This window comes from Kogia breviceps, chromosome 1 (assembly GCF_026419965.1).
Source record: "Kogia breviceps isolate mKogBre1 chromosome 1, mKogBre1 haplotype 1, whole genome shotgun sequence".
In the NCBI taxonomy this organism is placed as follows: domain Eukaryota; kingdom Metazoa; phylum Chordata; class Mammalia; order Artiodactyla; family Physeteridae; genus Kogia; species Kogia breviceps.
The window spans coordinates 193,437,995-193,452,967 of record NC_081310.1 but is presented as its reverse complement, the minus strand read 5'-3'; the positions used below and the strand labels follow the sequence as shown (position 1 = coordinate 193,452,967).

At 56.9% G+C, this 14,973-nt stretch overlaps 1 protein-coding gene across 1 annotated transcript; it reads left to right on the top strand.

The window, feature by feature from the left end:
* Window positions 1-356: 356 nt before the first annotated feature.
* AGTRAP (angiotensin II receptor associated protein) lies at window positions 357-14,662 on the top strand. Its single transcript, XM_059042123.2, has 5 exons — window positions 357-503; window positions 8,069-8,103; window positions 10,368-10,473; window positions 11,296-11,470; window positions 12,952-14,662. The coding sequence occupies exons 1-5, from the start codon at window positions 477-479 to the stop codon at window positions 13,053-13,055; spliced, it is 447 nt and encodes a 148-aa protein (XP_058898106.1). The 5' UTR covers window positions 357-476; the 3' UTR covers window positions 13,056-14,662.
* The last annotated feature ends 311 nt before the right edge of the window (window positions 14,663-14,973 follow it).

Below are 14,973 nucleotides of genomic sequence, written 5' to 3'. Positions count from 1 at the left end.
TAGTTCATTTATCCTCACAGACAAGGATGGTCTGAGGTCCGTAAACCGTCTCCACTTTCACCGGAGAAGGAGGGAGGAGAGAGGGTGCCCTCTGGGATGAGACACCAGCTGTTGCCGCATCTGCAGTTTGTACCTGGACGTTCCCCCAAGCTCTCCTGGCTGCAGGTGGTCCCATCAGCCCACTTGAAGGGACTTCAACTCGGCGAGATATTGTGCCCTTTGCGACGCAAATCTGGATGTTCTCCAGCGGTGCCGGGAACTACCTGGGCAGCGGCGGGACTAAGGCGCGAGCAGCCGGACGCCGTCGCCTAGCAACCGGGCAACGGTCACGTGACCCAACCCACGTGCCCATCCCCCCCGGGGGGAGGGTTGGAGCCGGGGCCGCGGGCGGGGCGGAGCCGGGCAAGTTTGCTTCCAGAGTTCGTAGACCAGGAGCCCCCGCGGTTGTCGCGCAGGTTCCCTCCAGCTTGGTCGGGATGGAGCTGCCCGCCGTGAACCTGAAGGTGGCGATAGGCGGGGCGGGGCGGGGGTGGCCCAGCAGCTGGCGGGTTGGCGGGCCGGCGGGCGGGCTGGCGGGCGGGCGCGGGGCGGGTCTCCCCGAGCGTGTTGGGTGTTTGCGCTTTTAAAGTAGGAATTTAGAGGTGAGAGGACCGAGCGTTTGGGGAAAGAGGGGTGGTAGGGAGAAAGAGAACGTACAGAGTCCAGGTGAGAAGGAGATGGGTGGATAGACCATAGCAAGGAGAGGGATACAGAAGGCCAGCAGGAAAGACCGAGAGGAAACTGGAGGAGGGAAGGGAGGGAAGGGGCCCCCTCTTCCCGGAGTCAGACCGGCCCAGCTGGGAGCGCCAGGCCCCTGAGGCTCGCTTTGGCCTGCGGGCCCAGAATTCCCCTGGGGAAAGAGGAAGGCGCGGGGGAGGGGGGGGAGGGGCCCACCGCACCGAGAGCCCTAGGGGGGACTTAGAGGCGGCACACCTCCCCTCCACCGAGAGAGGGGCTAAACCTTTCACCTGCTCTCCTGACACCAACCTGGTAGCCTCCTTTGTTGGCAGATGAAGCTGTGATCCCGGACGAGTGGTTTTTCAAAGTTTATAAATTCAACGTTTTTATTTCGTAAGCAGCACAGACACCAATAGAAGTTACTTAAAAGCAGAAAACGCTAACTTTGCGCATTTAGGGAAACATTTAGGGAGCTTCCTGGGGTGTCTTCATTTCCTGAGCTGTGTCCTCAGCTGTCAGGATGCCAGCGGCTGTTCTTTTTTTTCCCTCCCCGCCCCACCAGCCCAGTGCTTCTTGGCTCTCTTTGCCACTTAGAGGCTGAAGCCTTTAGCTTTGGTCAGGAAGGTATGAACCTTTGACCAAACCTTCCATTTGGGCTCTCAGTGCAGTTTCCTTTGAGACTGTATCCAGGAATGCCCTTTTACTCACGTATGACGAAGAATTTAGCACCCGTGGTGTCTGGTACTGAAGGGATCTAAGAGATAGTTGACTACAGAACAATACATTACCCATATTTGGATTATTAGACACCGTCTGTGCTGTGACTTCGCATGGGAAGATTCCCCTTGATACTTTCCTTAATACTTGCTTCAGCAAACCTCCCCGAAGCTTTCAGTCTACGGCTAGGGGGAGAGGTGGCTGGAACAAGGGAATGGACTTGGATTGGAGGTTTAGCCGGGAAGAAATTTACTTGAGGGCAACTGAGGTTTGCTGGTGTCAATACTCACTCTGTTCCAGCCTGTGTGGGGTTAATGTTGACCGCCTTTTCTCTAATTAGAGATTTGCCTAAAATAATTGCTAAGAGGGAGTGAAATGAGGGACAGAGCCGCAGGAATTGAGAGGGGAGAGAGCCCGCATTTTGGGGGCATCTGTGGTGTGCCAGGTTATTTATTTAATCACATCAACCTTCTGAGATTTTTACAGATGAGCAAACTTCAGCTCAGACCGGGTAAGTAACTTGCCAAGATCCCCCAGAGATTTAGTGGCAGAGTCAGGGTTTGAACCCATCAGGGTCAGACTTCAAAGCTGTGTCCTTTCCTGGCCACCAGTTAATTAGGACTGACTCCTGCCTTGACATTTTCTGTCCACGGGGAGGGCTTAGTCTGTTTGGGGCTTTTTTTCTAGCAACTTCATGGGTGGGACAGACCACACATGACCCCAGGTGTGAGCTGTGCTGGCTTTGGGTACCCGGAATGAAATGTCTGGTCCTTCCCTTGACTTGGGAAATAAAACATCATATCTCCAAGGGTCTTAGCTGATACCAGTCGGAGACAACTAAATGCTGGGAGGGCCTGAGCGGCTAGGGTTGCTAGGTAACCTACAGGACATCCAGTTGAATCTGAATTTCATATCAACAATGAATAATTTTTTAGTATAAGTTTATCCCAGGCAATGTTTGGGACATTGTAGCAAATTATTCATTATCTGAAATTTAAAAACTAACTGGGTGCTCTGTGTTTTTGTTGTTAAACCTGGCCACCCTGTGGAGAGAGCTGTTGATCCTGGTTCACCCGCCGTCTGAGCCGGCTGTTCTGAGACCAGAGCCCCTTGGGAGCTGGGGAAATGCACCCCTGTGGCCCTGCACTACCCCCTCCCTTATTTCTCACATTCCTTGGGCATTGGCTCAACACCTGCTTGTGCCCAGCCCAGCTGGAGTGGGCAGTGGTGCCAGGTGAACAGAAGCAAGTGCCCCAGGCCCTCTGGGCAGTCGCTAACCCGGCCCCACCCGTGAGGCAAGTCCTGAGCTGGAGGAATGTCACTGTGACACGCCTCGAAGGCACTAGGCCCGGGTTCCTGAGGTCTTGGGAGAAGGGCCCTTTGGAGGAGGGTGCAGGGGGTAGTGTAGCATGAGGGTTAAGAACTCTGGAAGCGGACTGCATAATAGTAATGAGGATGGCCACGTCTCGGGGGCTCACTGCCTGGCAGGCATTGCATTGAATGTTTCGCACTTCCCTCCACCTCTCTGTAGCCACGCGACACCCCCGTGAAGCGTTATTGTCCCACTTTACAGAAGAGCAAGCAGCAGTTCTGAGAGCTCAGGTGACCGGCCCAAGGTCACACGGCTCTAAGTCACGGAGCTGGGCTCCAATCCACATACGTGGCTGCAGTGCCCACACCATTAAGCACTGCCCACCTCTGCCTCTGCCCTCCAGCAGCCCTGAGTGCTGTCCCCTAGCCTCAGCCCTCGGGAGTCCTCGGGGATCTTGCTGCCTCATGCAACAGGCCACCGAGTGTTTGCACAGGACCAGGAAAGTGTATTCTGGGTGTTTTTGTTTTTGTTTATGTTTTTTGGCCGTGCCGTGTGGTTTGTGAGAGGTTAGTTCCCTGACCAAGGATTGAACTCGTGCCCGCGGCAGTGAAAGCGCAGAGTCCTAACCACGGGACCGCCAGGGAATTCCCTCCATACAGATTAATATAGAGAATATATTTTTCCTGGGAACTCCCTGGCAGTCCCGTAGTTAGGACTCAGCGCTTTCACTGCCCAGGGCACAGGTTCAATCTTACAAGCTGAAAAAATAGAAAACTGTGTGGTGACCTCAGGTCTGTCTACCACCCGTCTGGGAAGTCCCACCCCGACCACCGTGGGCCCTCTAATGGCAAATGAAGGGTCTAAGTCCTGGTCCGCAGGACCCTTCGGTTTCCCCCTTAGCCTTCCCTTCTCAAGGTCAAACCTCCTCATTTCCGTCCACCCTTCCCTTGCTCTTCCAGATCCTGACCCTGTAGCACAGTGGATAGAGCACAGGCTTTGGGGCCAGACAGACTTCTGTCCAAAACCAGACTTTGCTGCTTACTAGCTGTGTGACCTGGAGCAGATTTCTAAACCTCTCTGAGTATCAGTTTCCTTACCATAAAAAGAGCATAAAATTAGACCCTACCTTCTAGGGTGATAAGAGGAGGATCTAGTGGTCCAGGAGGTGGTGGAGCATCACATTTTTATTAGCAGGAAAACTCAGACCAGATAGACCTCTTCTGAGTTTTGCATCTGGCCTCTCTTGTTTATAAGCATTACCATTTAGGCCAATTTACTTAATCTCTCACAGCCTCAATTTCTTCATAAGTAAAACAGGATTAAAACGCTACACCAGACCGTTGCAAGGATGGCATGGGCCGAGTGTTCAGGGTAGTGTAGACACGTGACGGGCACATCTTCATCAGTAGCAGGGGTTGATGTGGTTGCCGCTGTTTCTGGATGCCTGTTCCACCCAGCGCTTACGGTTAGTAAGTGGGTACACCCAGTGACCGTCAGATGCACCCCCATGGGACATGTGGGTGACGGGTGCTGCCTCCATTTCACAGGGTAGGAACCCGGGGCTCAGACACAGGGGGACGTGGCCCCTGGACCAGAACCCAGGTCTCCTGCCCCCAGTCCAGCATCCTACGACCCCCTGCTGCCTTGCCCCTGGGCCCTCCCCGTCCCCCAGTCTTAGGACACATCGGACACCGGCTGGGAAAGGGCAGGGCAGCCCCCCTGGGCCGAGTCTATAGGAAGAGTCCAGGAGCTCCAGTCTGCCTCCTCTTGCCTAGTCAGAACGGTCAGGCTGCCAGGCACATTCTCGGGCCCCCCGCTCCCTCATTCTCGAGGGCAGTACCTGGGAATCCCCAGTATCCCCTTGGTTACCAGAAACCTCCCCCAGAGCCAGCAGACAGTCCTTTTGTGCTGAGATGAGGGCTGTCCGGAAGGGCAGAGCCAGTTTGGCTGGGTTTCTTTTGCTTTTCTTTATTTTTATTGGCATATAGTTGATTTACAGTGTTGTGTTAGTTTCAGGCGTACAGCAAAGTGAGTCATTTATACATATACATATATCCACTCTCTTTTAGAATCTTGGCTGGGTTTCTTGTTGGAGCTTTCCTGCACGTTAGACCCCTCTGGGCCTGGGTGGGTGTGCCCTCCCATTACAAAGGCGGGGAGACTGAGGCAGAGGAGGCTTAGTCTTTGTGGGTTTCTTTTCCCAGGGCTGAAGAGAAGTGATCCACTAATGCTACGTTTCCTAAATATTTAGAAAACAAGAGTGATGTCACACCGAGGGGATGTGTGTCTGCTAAAGATCTGCAGGATTTCCAGATTATATTCTGTTCCGCCCAAAAGAGAGGGCCTAGTTTTGGACCTTAGCAGGTGCTCACTGCATATTACGAGCTTTTCTGGCTCCAGGAAAAACTTTATCCCGCAGGTTAAACAGAACGGTTTCCCACAGGCTTCCCTGGGTCTCGGCCTTTCCTCTTACCATGATAAAGCTGGGCTCTGCAGGCCAAGAGCACCCCTTGATTAACGACCTGCAGTGTGCACAGTCTAGAGGTGGGAACCAGAGCACTTGGAAATGAAGACCGTTTCTAAAATAGAAGTCAAGGGAGGGAAGGATTTGGTATTGATTTTCGGGAGTGGCGATGTGAGCTGTCTCCCCTGTGGCTCCTTCCTTGGTGTCTTGTCTTAGTTAAAAACCCGACACCAGGACCACCATGTCATGGACCATGACCACGTGTCATGGCCTCTGGCAGGTCCCTTCCCCTCTGTGGGCAGGGTTTCCTGTTAGACAGAGGGGGACAGTGTTTTGCTCTTAAGATAAAGATCAGAATTTCGCCCCACACCCTCCAGGCCCAGCCCCGCCCCACCTCCAGCTTCCTGTCCCTCCTCTCCACTCTCCTCTTCCACGTTTCCAGAATGTTCCATGCTCCCTTCTGCCACAGAGCCTTTGCAGGTGCTGTCCCTCCTGCTTGAAATGCTCTTCTTTCCCCTCTGCCCCTGGTTAACCCCTGCTCACCCCCTTCATCCCTCAAAGAAGCCTCCTAAGCACCTCTCCCTTGATGCAGAATGAGGTTCCTTTTCCTTTGCTGTGACTTTCTTCACAGCAGGCTGTCTCATTGGAAATCCACACTCCTAAGGTGATTGTCTGGTTCACAGTGTCCCGCCCACCCCAGGTGTCAGGTCTGGGAGGGCAGGCCAGTGCTGCATCTGCCTAGCTCGCTTTTGAATCCCCAGGGTGGGGGCCAAGCAGGTGCCAGCGATGCCGGCTTAAACTGTACATGTTTCAGAAACTCAGCACTGTGTGATCCCTGCTCTTCAGCCCCTGGGAAAAGAAACCCTCAGAGATTAGGTCTCCTCTGCCTCAGTTTCCCCATCTTTGTGGCGGGAGGGCACATCTGCCCAGGCCCTGGGTTGGACAACACCTGGCTACATCAGGTTTGAAACGTGGCTCTGCTGTGCAACCTGGGGCAAGTTACTTACCTCTGAGCCTCAGTTTTCTCAACTGTAAAATGGGGGAAATTGTACCTCAGAGGATTGTAAGGATGAAATGCGTTCCTGCGCACAAAAATCTCAGAATGCTGCCTGACGCGTGGGAGGCACTCAGTAATAAACGAGGGAAGGTGATGGCAAAGATTCCTTCCAGAGCGAGCCTTCTGTCGTGTACACTCAACTTTTTTTGGAGTCTCAAGACCTGTGTAGAGTCAGGTGCATTGGTCCTTACAGAGTTGTTCTAGTCCTCTGTAGCCGGAAGAGGGATTCTTTGCGCCCTGTGGACCATACTCTGGGCTTTGTTCACTTCACTGAGCGCTGGGGGTGAAGGTGGGGTGTCCCGGCATCTGCCCCGGATGTCACCTGCCCCCCATGTGAAAAACGTCTACGTCTGTCTCAAGCCCAAATAGCTCCTCTCCGCTGAAGCCCGTGCATCCATCATGAAGGCGAGGAACCCTGGTTCTGGAGTCAGACTTCCAAGTTAATTTGAGTTTCGCCATCTGTGGAATCACGATCCACTTCATTTACCTCTGAGCCTAGTTTTCTTGACTGTAAAATGGGAATGATTCTAGTATCTGCTCCAGAGGCTGTTGTGAGGCCCAGAGAAGGTCACGTGGGGCGCTGGGCAGGTGTGCCATAAAGAGTAACTCTTCTAGAAGTGCAGCCAGAGCTCCTCGTTGCAGGCGGCTCCCTCTCCTTACCCCCTTGCACCAGACCAGAAACCACTGCAATCCTGGCCATCCGCCCTTGCTCTCTGGGCCCAGCATGCCGTCCCTGCCCCGGGTTCTTTGCTTCCCCTTCCCAACTTGACCGCTCAGTGCCGGGAGCAAACCCCCTCAAGGGCCCTCGCCGACCACCAGGCCCCACTGAAGCTCCCGACTTGGGGCTCCTGGCCTCCCACAGCCTCAGCGCCGCCCCTCCTCGGGGCTCTGGGTCCTGCGTCCCTGCCTGTGCTTCCGGGTGTCCGCTCTGGAACAGCCCGCTCTCCCTCTCCTTCTCCTGGCTCGTCCCTGAGTCCCCTTTAGCACCAGCTCCCAGTTCCCTGCTGCTTTGGAAGCTCTAGCTGGCAGCTGCCCTGCCCTCCCTGTAGCATCGTTCCTTCCTTCTTTACTTGCTTTGCAATCAGGGCCCTTTTGATTACCAGGAATAGAGACCAGTTCCAGTAAAGAGGGCTGTCTTTGAAGGACATATGGGGCAGTAAAACGGGTGGGATAGCGCAGAACTCTAGAGAAAAGCCAGGGGGCTTTCTTTTCTTAAGAAATCACAGCATGTTACCTTCCTGCAGAAAAGCTTCTGGTGACTTCCCACGGTGCACTTGGGATGAAATCCATGCTCCTTGCCGAGGCCCTCAAGGCCCACCTCTCCCTTCTGGTCTTCTACCACCGGGCTGCTCTCCCATTCCCTGGGCGCACCCGGCATCCCCCCGTCCCCACCCGGCACCCCAGCTCCAGTGTCCTAAGAAATCAGCCTCATCTGAGCTCCCCCCGACCCCCGTTTCCCACTGAGGCTCCTCGGATTCCAGAGCAGATTCCCAGGTTCCCCAAAGGAGCTTCCAGCTTTTGGAAGCAGGAAGGGCTGTAGGTGTCAGCTGCCCCGAGGGAGTGGGGAGGGCTGACGTGGCAGCATCGCCTGGCCTGTGCTCTTCCTCCTTCTCTACCTTCTCTTCTATCACTGTTGGAGGTATTTCATTTCAGCAGACACCGCTGAAGCCCTCTTAGGCGCTAGGCGGGGGCTTCTGGTGTTTTCTGGCTCCCAAAGCTTTCCCGCCCAGCCCCCTGCCACCGTGGTGGTCACATTCACAGATCTCTTCTCCACCCACTCCCTGTGTTTTGTGTGCCACAGGCGATCCTCCTGGTTCACTGGCTGCTGACGATCTGGTGAGTGACTCTCTGAGTGTCCTGTCCTATGTCCCCCTGTCTCCCAGGATCTGGGTCCACGTGTCTCCTTGGGGTCTTGTCCGTGTGTGTCCTGGGTCTGCATCCATGTGTCTCACGGGCCTTGTGCACGTCTCCCAGCCCGTTCCAAGACTAAATAGCACCTTTGTCAAGAGCGTCATCGGCAAGCTCCCCATGCTCCAAGGATGTCAGCGGGGCAGGCCTTTGCCATCACTGCCCTAGGAGCTTCGAGCCCTCATCCTCAGGGAGGCAACAGCCCAGGGCAGTACCGACCGCTCAGCCTTCCTCCGGACACTGCCCTAGCCCTTTGGGCTCGTCACCCCTCTGGTTCTTCCCCGAGGCCTTCGCATCTGGGGGTGTCTGAGGTGCTGAAGCCTGGGGGCCCGTCTCTTATACCATGCTGGGGTGGACGTCAGGTAGAGCTCTGTGTGTCTGTGACCTTGGGTGAGTCACTTAAACCCCCTAAGTCATTTTCTCACCTATAAAGTGAGAGCATTACTGACCCTCCCACTTGTCCTGTAAAGTCATCGGAAGGTGAAAGCGTAACTTCTGAAACTGTAAAACTGCTAACCTTTATTGAGGGTGTCCAGAGGCCAGCTGCCAGGCTGGGCGCCTTCTCGGGGTTAGCTCAGCGGCTCAGCAAGTAGACGCATGACACAGGGCTGAGGTCACTTGCTTAGGGGTGGACCCTCCCTCTCACTTCACACCCCCTGCCCAGAGACGGCAGACTCAGGATTCAGACTGACCCTGTTCAGGTCCTGGCTCTGCTATATTCCGGGCAGGTCACCTTGACCAAGTGACTCCACTTCTCGGGACCTTGGTTTCCATCTGTAAAATGGGTACAAGGAAGCACGCCACTCAGGAGCTGTGAGGGAGAAACGTGGCAATGCTCTGCTCACCAGACACTGCCCAGGCCTGCACAAGGGAGGCCTGAGGACCTCAGGATTGATTTTCATCATTACCGTCTGCTTTCGCCGTTGAGTTTCTGGGGAGATTTCTCTGCCAAACCAAGACTGGAGACCATTGAGCTCACGTGTGCGTTTTGCAGTTGTGGAAGTGCAGTGCGCACGCTAACGGGTGTGAATAATGGGAACAGTGATAATCGTGGTTAATGACCTCGAGGAGCAGAGTCAAAATCCACATTTCTCAGTCACACTCCCCAGGATTTTGAGTTGCTGAGGCCTGCTTTCTCAAAACCCCCAAATGAGGTTGCTTACTCTGAGTAAGCCTCGTTGAGCCCTACGCTTAAGTGCTTTGCACATGTTTTCCGTATGGTACACTTCAGGGAATGCCATTTAAATTTACGAAGCACCCCACTGCGTGCTGGGGCCATCCAAGCTGAGTGAATACGGTGGATAAGAGCACAGCCTCTTGAGCCAGACTGCCTGGGTTTAAATCCCAGCCCTGCAGCTGTGTGACCTTCAGCAAGTTACTTGACCTCTCTGTGCCTCTGTCTCCTCATCTGTAAAATGAGGGTAGCAATAGTGCCTCCTTACTGGGGTTGTTAAGACAAGTGCACATAAATGAGTGAATTTAAAGCACTTATAACTGTGCCAGATAATAGTAAGGGCTCTGGGTTAACTATTATTTTCTTTGAGTTGACAAACAAGTGAACAGTTGTTAGTAGCAATACCCTACAAAACAGAAGAGGGTGGGCATTGTGTTAGAAAGCGGTGAGGTGGTACTTGAAACGGGGCAGTCAGAGAAGGAGTCTCGCAGTTAACAGTTGAGGTGAGGCTAACATGACAAAAAGGGACCGAGTGTTCAGGGTAGAGGGGACAGCAAGGCAGTGAATGGGAGGTATAGGCTGGGCTGTGTCACCAGATCCCACAGGGCCCCATAGGCCATGGTCAGATTCTGAATTTTATTCCAAGAGAACTGTTGGAGAACTTTTAGCAGAGTGACGTCCCCTGATTTCCCTAACTGGTTGCTGTTTATGAATGGCCAGGAGGGGGCAGGCGTGGAACTTCGGAGACCAGTGGGGAGAGGCTAGTAGGAGAGAATGGTGGTTTGGACTTGGAGGGACGTGGCCAGATTCCGGATCCGTTTGGGAGGCAGAGCGATGGGATATGCTGACGTTTCTGGAGCACGGGGGGGTGGGGGTGGGAAGGAACAGGGCCATAGACTGTGGCCTCTGCTCGTGGGGCCCTGAGACCTGAGAGCCTTAGGAGGTGGCCTGTGGGAGGGGTGGGCACCTGTGGGGCAGCCACGTCCTGACTTGACTCGGAGGCCTTCTCCTCCCGCAGGGGCTGCATCGTGTTCCCGGGCGCCTACGCGTGGTCCAACTTCACCATCCTGGCCTTGGGCGTGTGGGCCATCGCGCAGCGGGACTCCACCGACGCCATAAGTATGGTGAGCTGGGGGAGAGCTGGCCTAAGGGTGATCGTGGGCCCGGCTCCGTCTTCCCCTCCACTCGCCCAGTCTCGTCTCCCTTCTTTTTTCTCCATTTTCCACTTTCTAGAGCCCGCTGAGTAAGCCCACCCAGGCTCCCGGCCCATGTGCACCTTCACTAGCCTGGCCTGCTTCTCTGCCTGCCTGGCTCAAGAGAGCCCGGAGTCTGCTCATTTTTTCCCCAAGAAGGGCACGGGGTGGGCTCCCACCAGTGTCCCAGACTGGCCCTTCCCCGAGGGCAGGGGGGCACGCGCCAGTGACCCGCCTCTAGGGCCCTCCGAATAGGGAGGGATGTGGCCAGGAGGCCTATGAGGTCCCAGTGCACACGGCCTGAGCTGTCCCGCAGGGCAACTTCCCGACAGCCGCTCAGGCCCACGTGGCTGTGAGCCCCAGCACCGGCCCCCCGGGACGGCTGCGAAGGGATTGCTCTGGTGGTGAAGGCGGAGCAAGTGAATTCTGAGCGACCTTCCGTCTCAGCGGCTCTGGACCCAAGTCTTGTACCTCGTCGTGGCCTCCGGATGCGAGGAGGTGGGAGAAGGTGCTCTGGCCCCGCACCCCTGCTCGCGGCCTCACAGCCCCCAGCGGGGCGTCTCATCCACAGAGCCCTGCCTGCTGGCTTGATCTGTTCTCCAGCAAACCCCAAGGACGTAGTAGGGCACAAGGGGAGCTTCCGGTCTGGTGTACATGGTGGGAGAGTGAGGGGGTGGGATAGGGGGCAAGCGGGCTCGTGAACCCGGATGACACGTGGTCACCCCTGGGCCCTGCGCCCGGCCTGTCTTGCAGTTTCTGGGTGGCTTGGCGGCCACCATCTTCTTGGACGTCATCCACATCAGCATCTTCTACCCAAGGGCCAGCCTCTCGGACACAGTGCGCTTCAGCGCTGGCATGGCCATCGTCAGCGCCCTCCTCAAGCCGGTCTCCTGCTTCTTCGTCTACCAAATGTACCGGGAGCGCGGGGGTGAGTTCCCGCTCCACACTGGTGAGGCCAGCGCCTCCGGGCGGCTCCCCGACTCCCCTCTCGCTGGCCCAGGCGCTGGCCTGCTGCCATCTCCCCACCTCTCCCCGGTCTCCATCTTGCCCGCCCCCCAGCCCCGGCCCCAGGGGACCAACCTTGCCCCCTGAGAGAAGGGCTCGAGGCGCAGGGCGGGGTTGGGCGTGGGCTCTGGGAGCCAGGCTGGACGGTGTGCAAGTTCCTGGTCTCTGCTGCAGGAGCCCAGGGGTCCCCCCCGGCCGTCCCCACCTCGTATGACCTTTCCCTGGCACCAGGCTACGGCTCAAACATGGGTGCAGCTTGAGGCGTGCTCCAGTGCCCCAGGCAGCTCTGGGCAGTCTGTGGCCCGAGGCTTGTAGGAACCTGCAGGGCCAGCTTCCCCTCAGCTCCCTCCAGCCCCATCGCTGGAACCCCCCTCTCCTGCCACATACGGGGTCTGGGTGGCCAAGGGAGGGGTGGTGCTGGCCTAGGCCGTGGGGGCCCCGGCCAAAGCCAGCCCTGAACTGCAGGCGCTTTCCCTTAGCCCAGACCCGCTGCCCGCTGCCCGCTGCCACGGCCTCTCTGAGCTGTACCCCTTCTCGTGGTGGCCCTTCCCCTGCCCTCTCTGACCCCCTTTCTCTCTCTCTGAGAGAAGCAGAGAGGTGTGGTCTTCGGCCTTTCACTTCTGAGAAGAGAGGCCCAGAGTGGCCGGTGACCCGCTGGGAGAGCAGCTGGGCTAAGGGCAGGAATGGCCCGGGGCCCCCCACCCTGGGCAACCTCAGCCCAGCCCAGGCCTGCCCGGGGGCGGGGAGGGGCCAGGATGTTCCTCCAGTAGATGAAGAAACTGAGGCCCAGGGCCCTTGGGGCCTGTTCAGGAGCACAGGACAGGTGTGCAGAGTGCAGATGGGAGTGAGGGGTGTGGCACTGAGAGCCCTACAGCCTGCCTTGCACCGTCTGGGCTCTGCAACTGTGCCAGCTCTGGGGCCTTCTGGACACGGTCACACTGTATCCGCTCCGTCTGGGAGAGGAGCCGGAGGGGAGCCCGTGGGCCCAGGGCTGGGCATCCCTTGGCCAGATTCCTGAGCATGTGCTGCTCAGAGAACCACTGAGGCCTAATGGCTAAGAGCCCTGTCTTTGGGGTCGTGCTGCTTAGGTTTGAATCCTGGCGTCCTCTGCTTCAAGCTTTATAATCTCAGCCGAGTCAGTTTATCTCTTTGACCCTCAGTTTCCTCATCTGTAAAGTGGGGACAATAAAAAACCTGCTCTGTAGGGTTACAGGAGGATTGAATAAATAATACGTGCTAAAGGCTTGGTGCCTGGCGCTGCTGCCACTGTCACTCCTGGGTGCTGGGATGCCCAGCTCTGGCCTTTCTGGTCGAGGGGTAGGGGGATGTTGGTTTGGCCTTGTGGAATGTCCTAAGTCCTCACCCTTCATTTTTTTCTTTCCCCCCGTCTCCCCCGCCCCCTAGCTTTCCTTGGACCTTCACAGGAGCACAGTGCCTACCAGACGATTGACTCTCCAGAAGTGCCTGCCGACCTGGAGAGCAGGGCTCACGTCCCCCAAGGATACTGAAGCCAGCCCTGCTGCACCTGGCCCCAGCCTAGGGACCAGTTTGACAAACTGCGGGGAGGGGTGAGAGGAGGCTGCATCCCCTTCTTGGTGCCTTGGATGTCATCCTAGGGGTGCTCCCGTCCCCCGACCTTTCTTAGAACTAATGTGGGATGTGTCTCCGGTTCCCCATCTCAGGGGTTGCCTGAATCAAGTGCCCTGAGAGGCCAGGAGCCCCTGTGCACACCTGTCCCAAACTCCTCGAGGCCTCTCCTCCCTTCCAGGTATCCCACTGGTGCCAGGCTGGGAACTGTGGTCGCTTTTGTCACCTCCACCCTTAGCTGCTCCGTGCAGGTCCTGGGTCGAGCCGTGCCTGAGCCCGGCGGGGTCAGGCCTCTAAGAGCCAGTGATGCCCCTACCCAGCGCCTCTCCCGAAGTTGGCCAAGCCCTCCCGCAGGAGCTCTGAGAGCTTCTGGTCACACTGAGCCCCAGGAGTGCAGGGGTGAGGACCCCCGGCTTCTCACTGCCTAGTCACTTGGGGCCCAGGACCCCGGCACTAGAGGCTGGTGGTGTCTGCAGCCTCAGAGATCCACCACAACCTCCAGTTGCCCTTCTCAGAGCCATGGCATTAAAGTTCAGGGAATCCTGTAGCTGAGTGTGTTTTGAGCCACGTTTAATCTCCCGTCAGGGCTGGAGCCTGGACTTGCCACTCCTGGGAAGATTCCGGCGAATCCCCAGGGCACCAGGCCTTAGGTGCCCGTTCTCTTGTGGCGGGAGGGAGCAGGGGCTCAGGACCAGCTGGGCCTGCTGTGTGCTCAGCTCCGGCCCAGCCGGGGCCCCGGCAGAGGAGGGCGCTGTTCATTGCGGCAAATGGGTGTCCGTTGCTCTGAATTCAGATGGCTCAGGTATCGGTTTGAATCCCACCCTACCCCTGACTGTGCGCCCCTCAGACCCCCGTGTCCGCTGGAGGAGGGCTAATGCCTGCCCAGAGAGCCATGACGCAGCTGAAATGTACGGCGCCCTCGGGGCGGCTCCCTGCCTGACAGCGGGGTTGCCAGGGGGCCTGTTCCTTGAGCCCATGGTGATGTTGAGTCAGTGGGCCAGGGGCCGTCTGCTCCTGGCCGACCCTGTGACTTGGCCTCAGAGCAGAGGGGGACACCCGTCCAGAAGCTCCAAGGATCCCATGGCCAGGGCCCTACCCCACTCCCACTGGGATGGCATTGACCACTGGACCCCAGGCCATCCTGGCTCGTCCCCGGCACAGGGGGGTCCAGGCCTGGTGCACGGGCCCCTCCCCGCATCCTTCTGTATCCATCCGTCCAAAGAAGCTGAGTGCCTGCCACAGCTGTGCGGGGGCCTGGAGCTACAGGGCTGAACTCAGGTCCTGCTCTCGGGGCGAACAGGCATTAGGAGTCCTCTGTCAGGAGGCGAGAGCCCTGAAAGAAGGAACATGGGCCTCCGGGGATGGGACTTGTGCTCTGGGGCCGGGGGGTGCTGGGTGGCCGAAGCCGTGGGAAACCGCGAACAGCCTCATAGTCAGACGGGGGCGGGCAGATAAGCCGTGGTCCGTTCATTCTAAGGAATATACTGTTCAGCAGTTCAAATGAATAAACCGGGCCTATTTCTATCAATGTTGGTTCCCCCCGAAAGTTGGTTTCAGGATGGCACACGTGATATGAGAGCGTTAGTGTGAATTTTAAAACCTCTCAGCAGTACCCTGTATTGTTTGTGGTGTATATGTGGTAAGATGTAAAAACATCAACTAGAAGGACCCGTGTCAAGTGCACGGTTGAGGCCTTGGGTAGGGGAGAGGGAGCGAACACTCACGTTCCAGTTCTCTTGCTTATACCGGTTCCTGGCACGTGGGAGGCTTGCAGCATATATGCTCCTGCATCTGGATCCTGAGCGTGTCAGATTTCTCAAGGAAGGAAGAGGCGGGGTG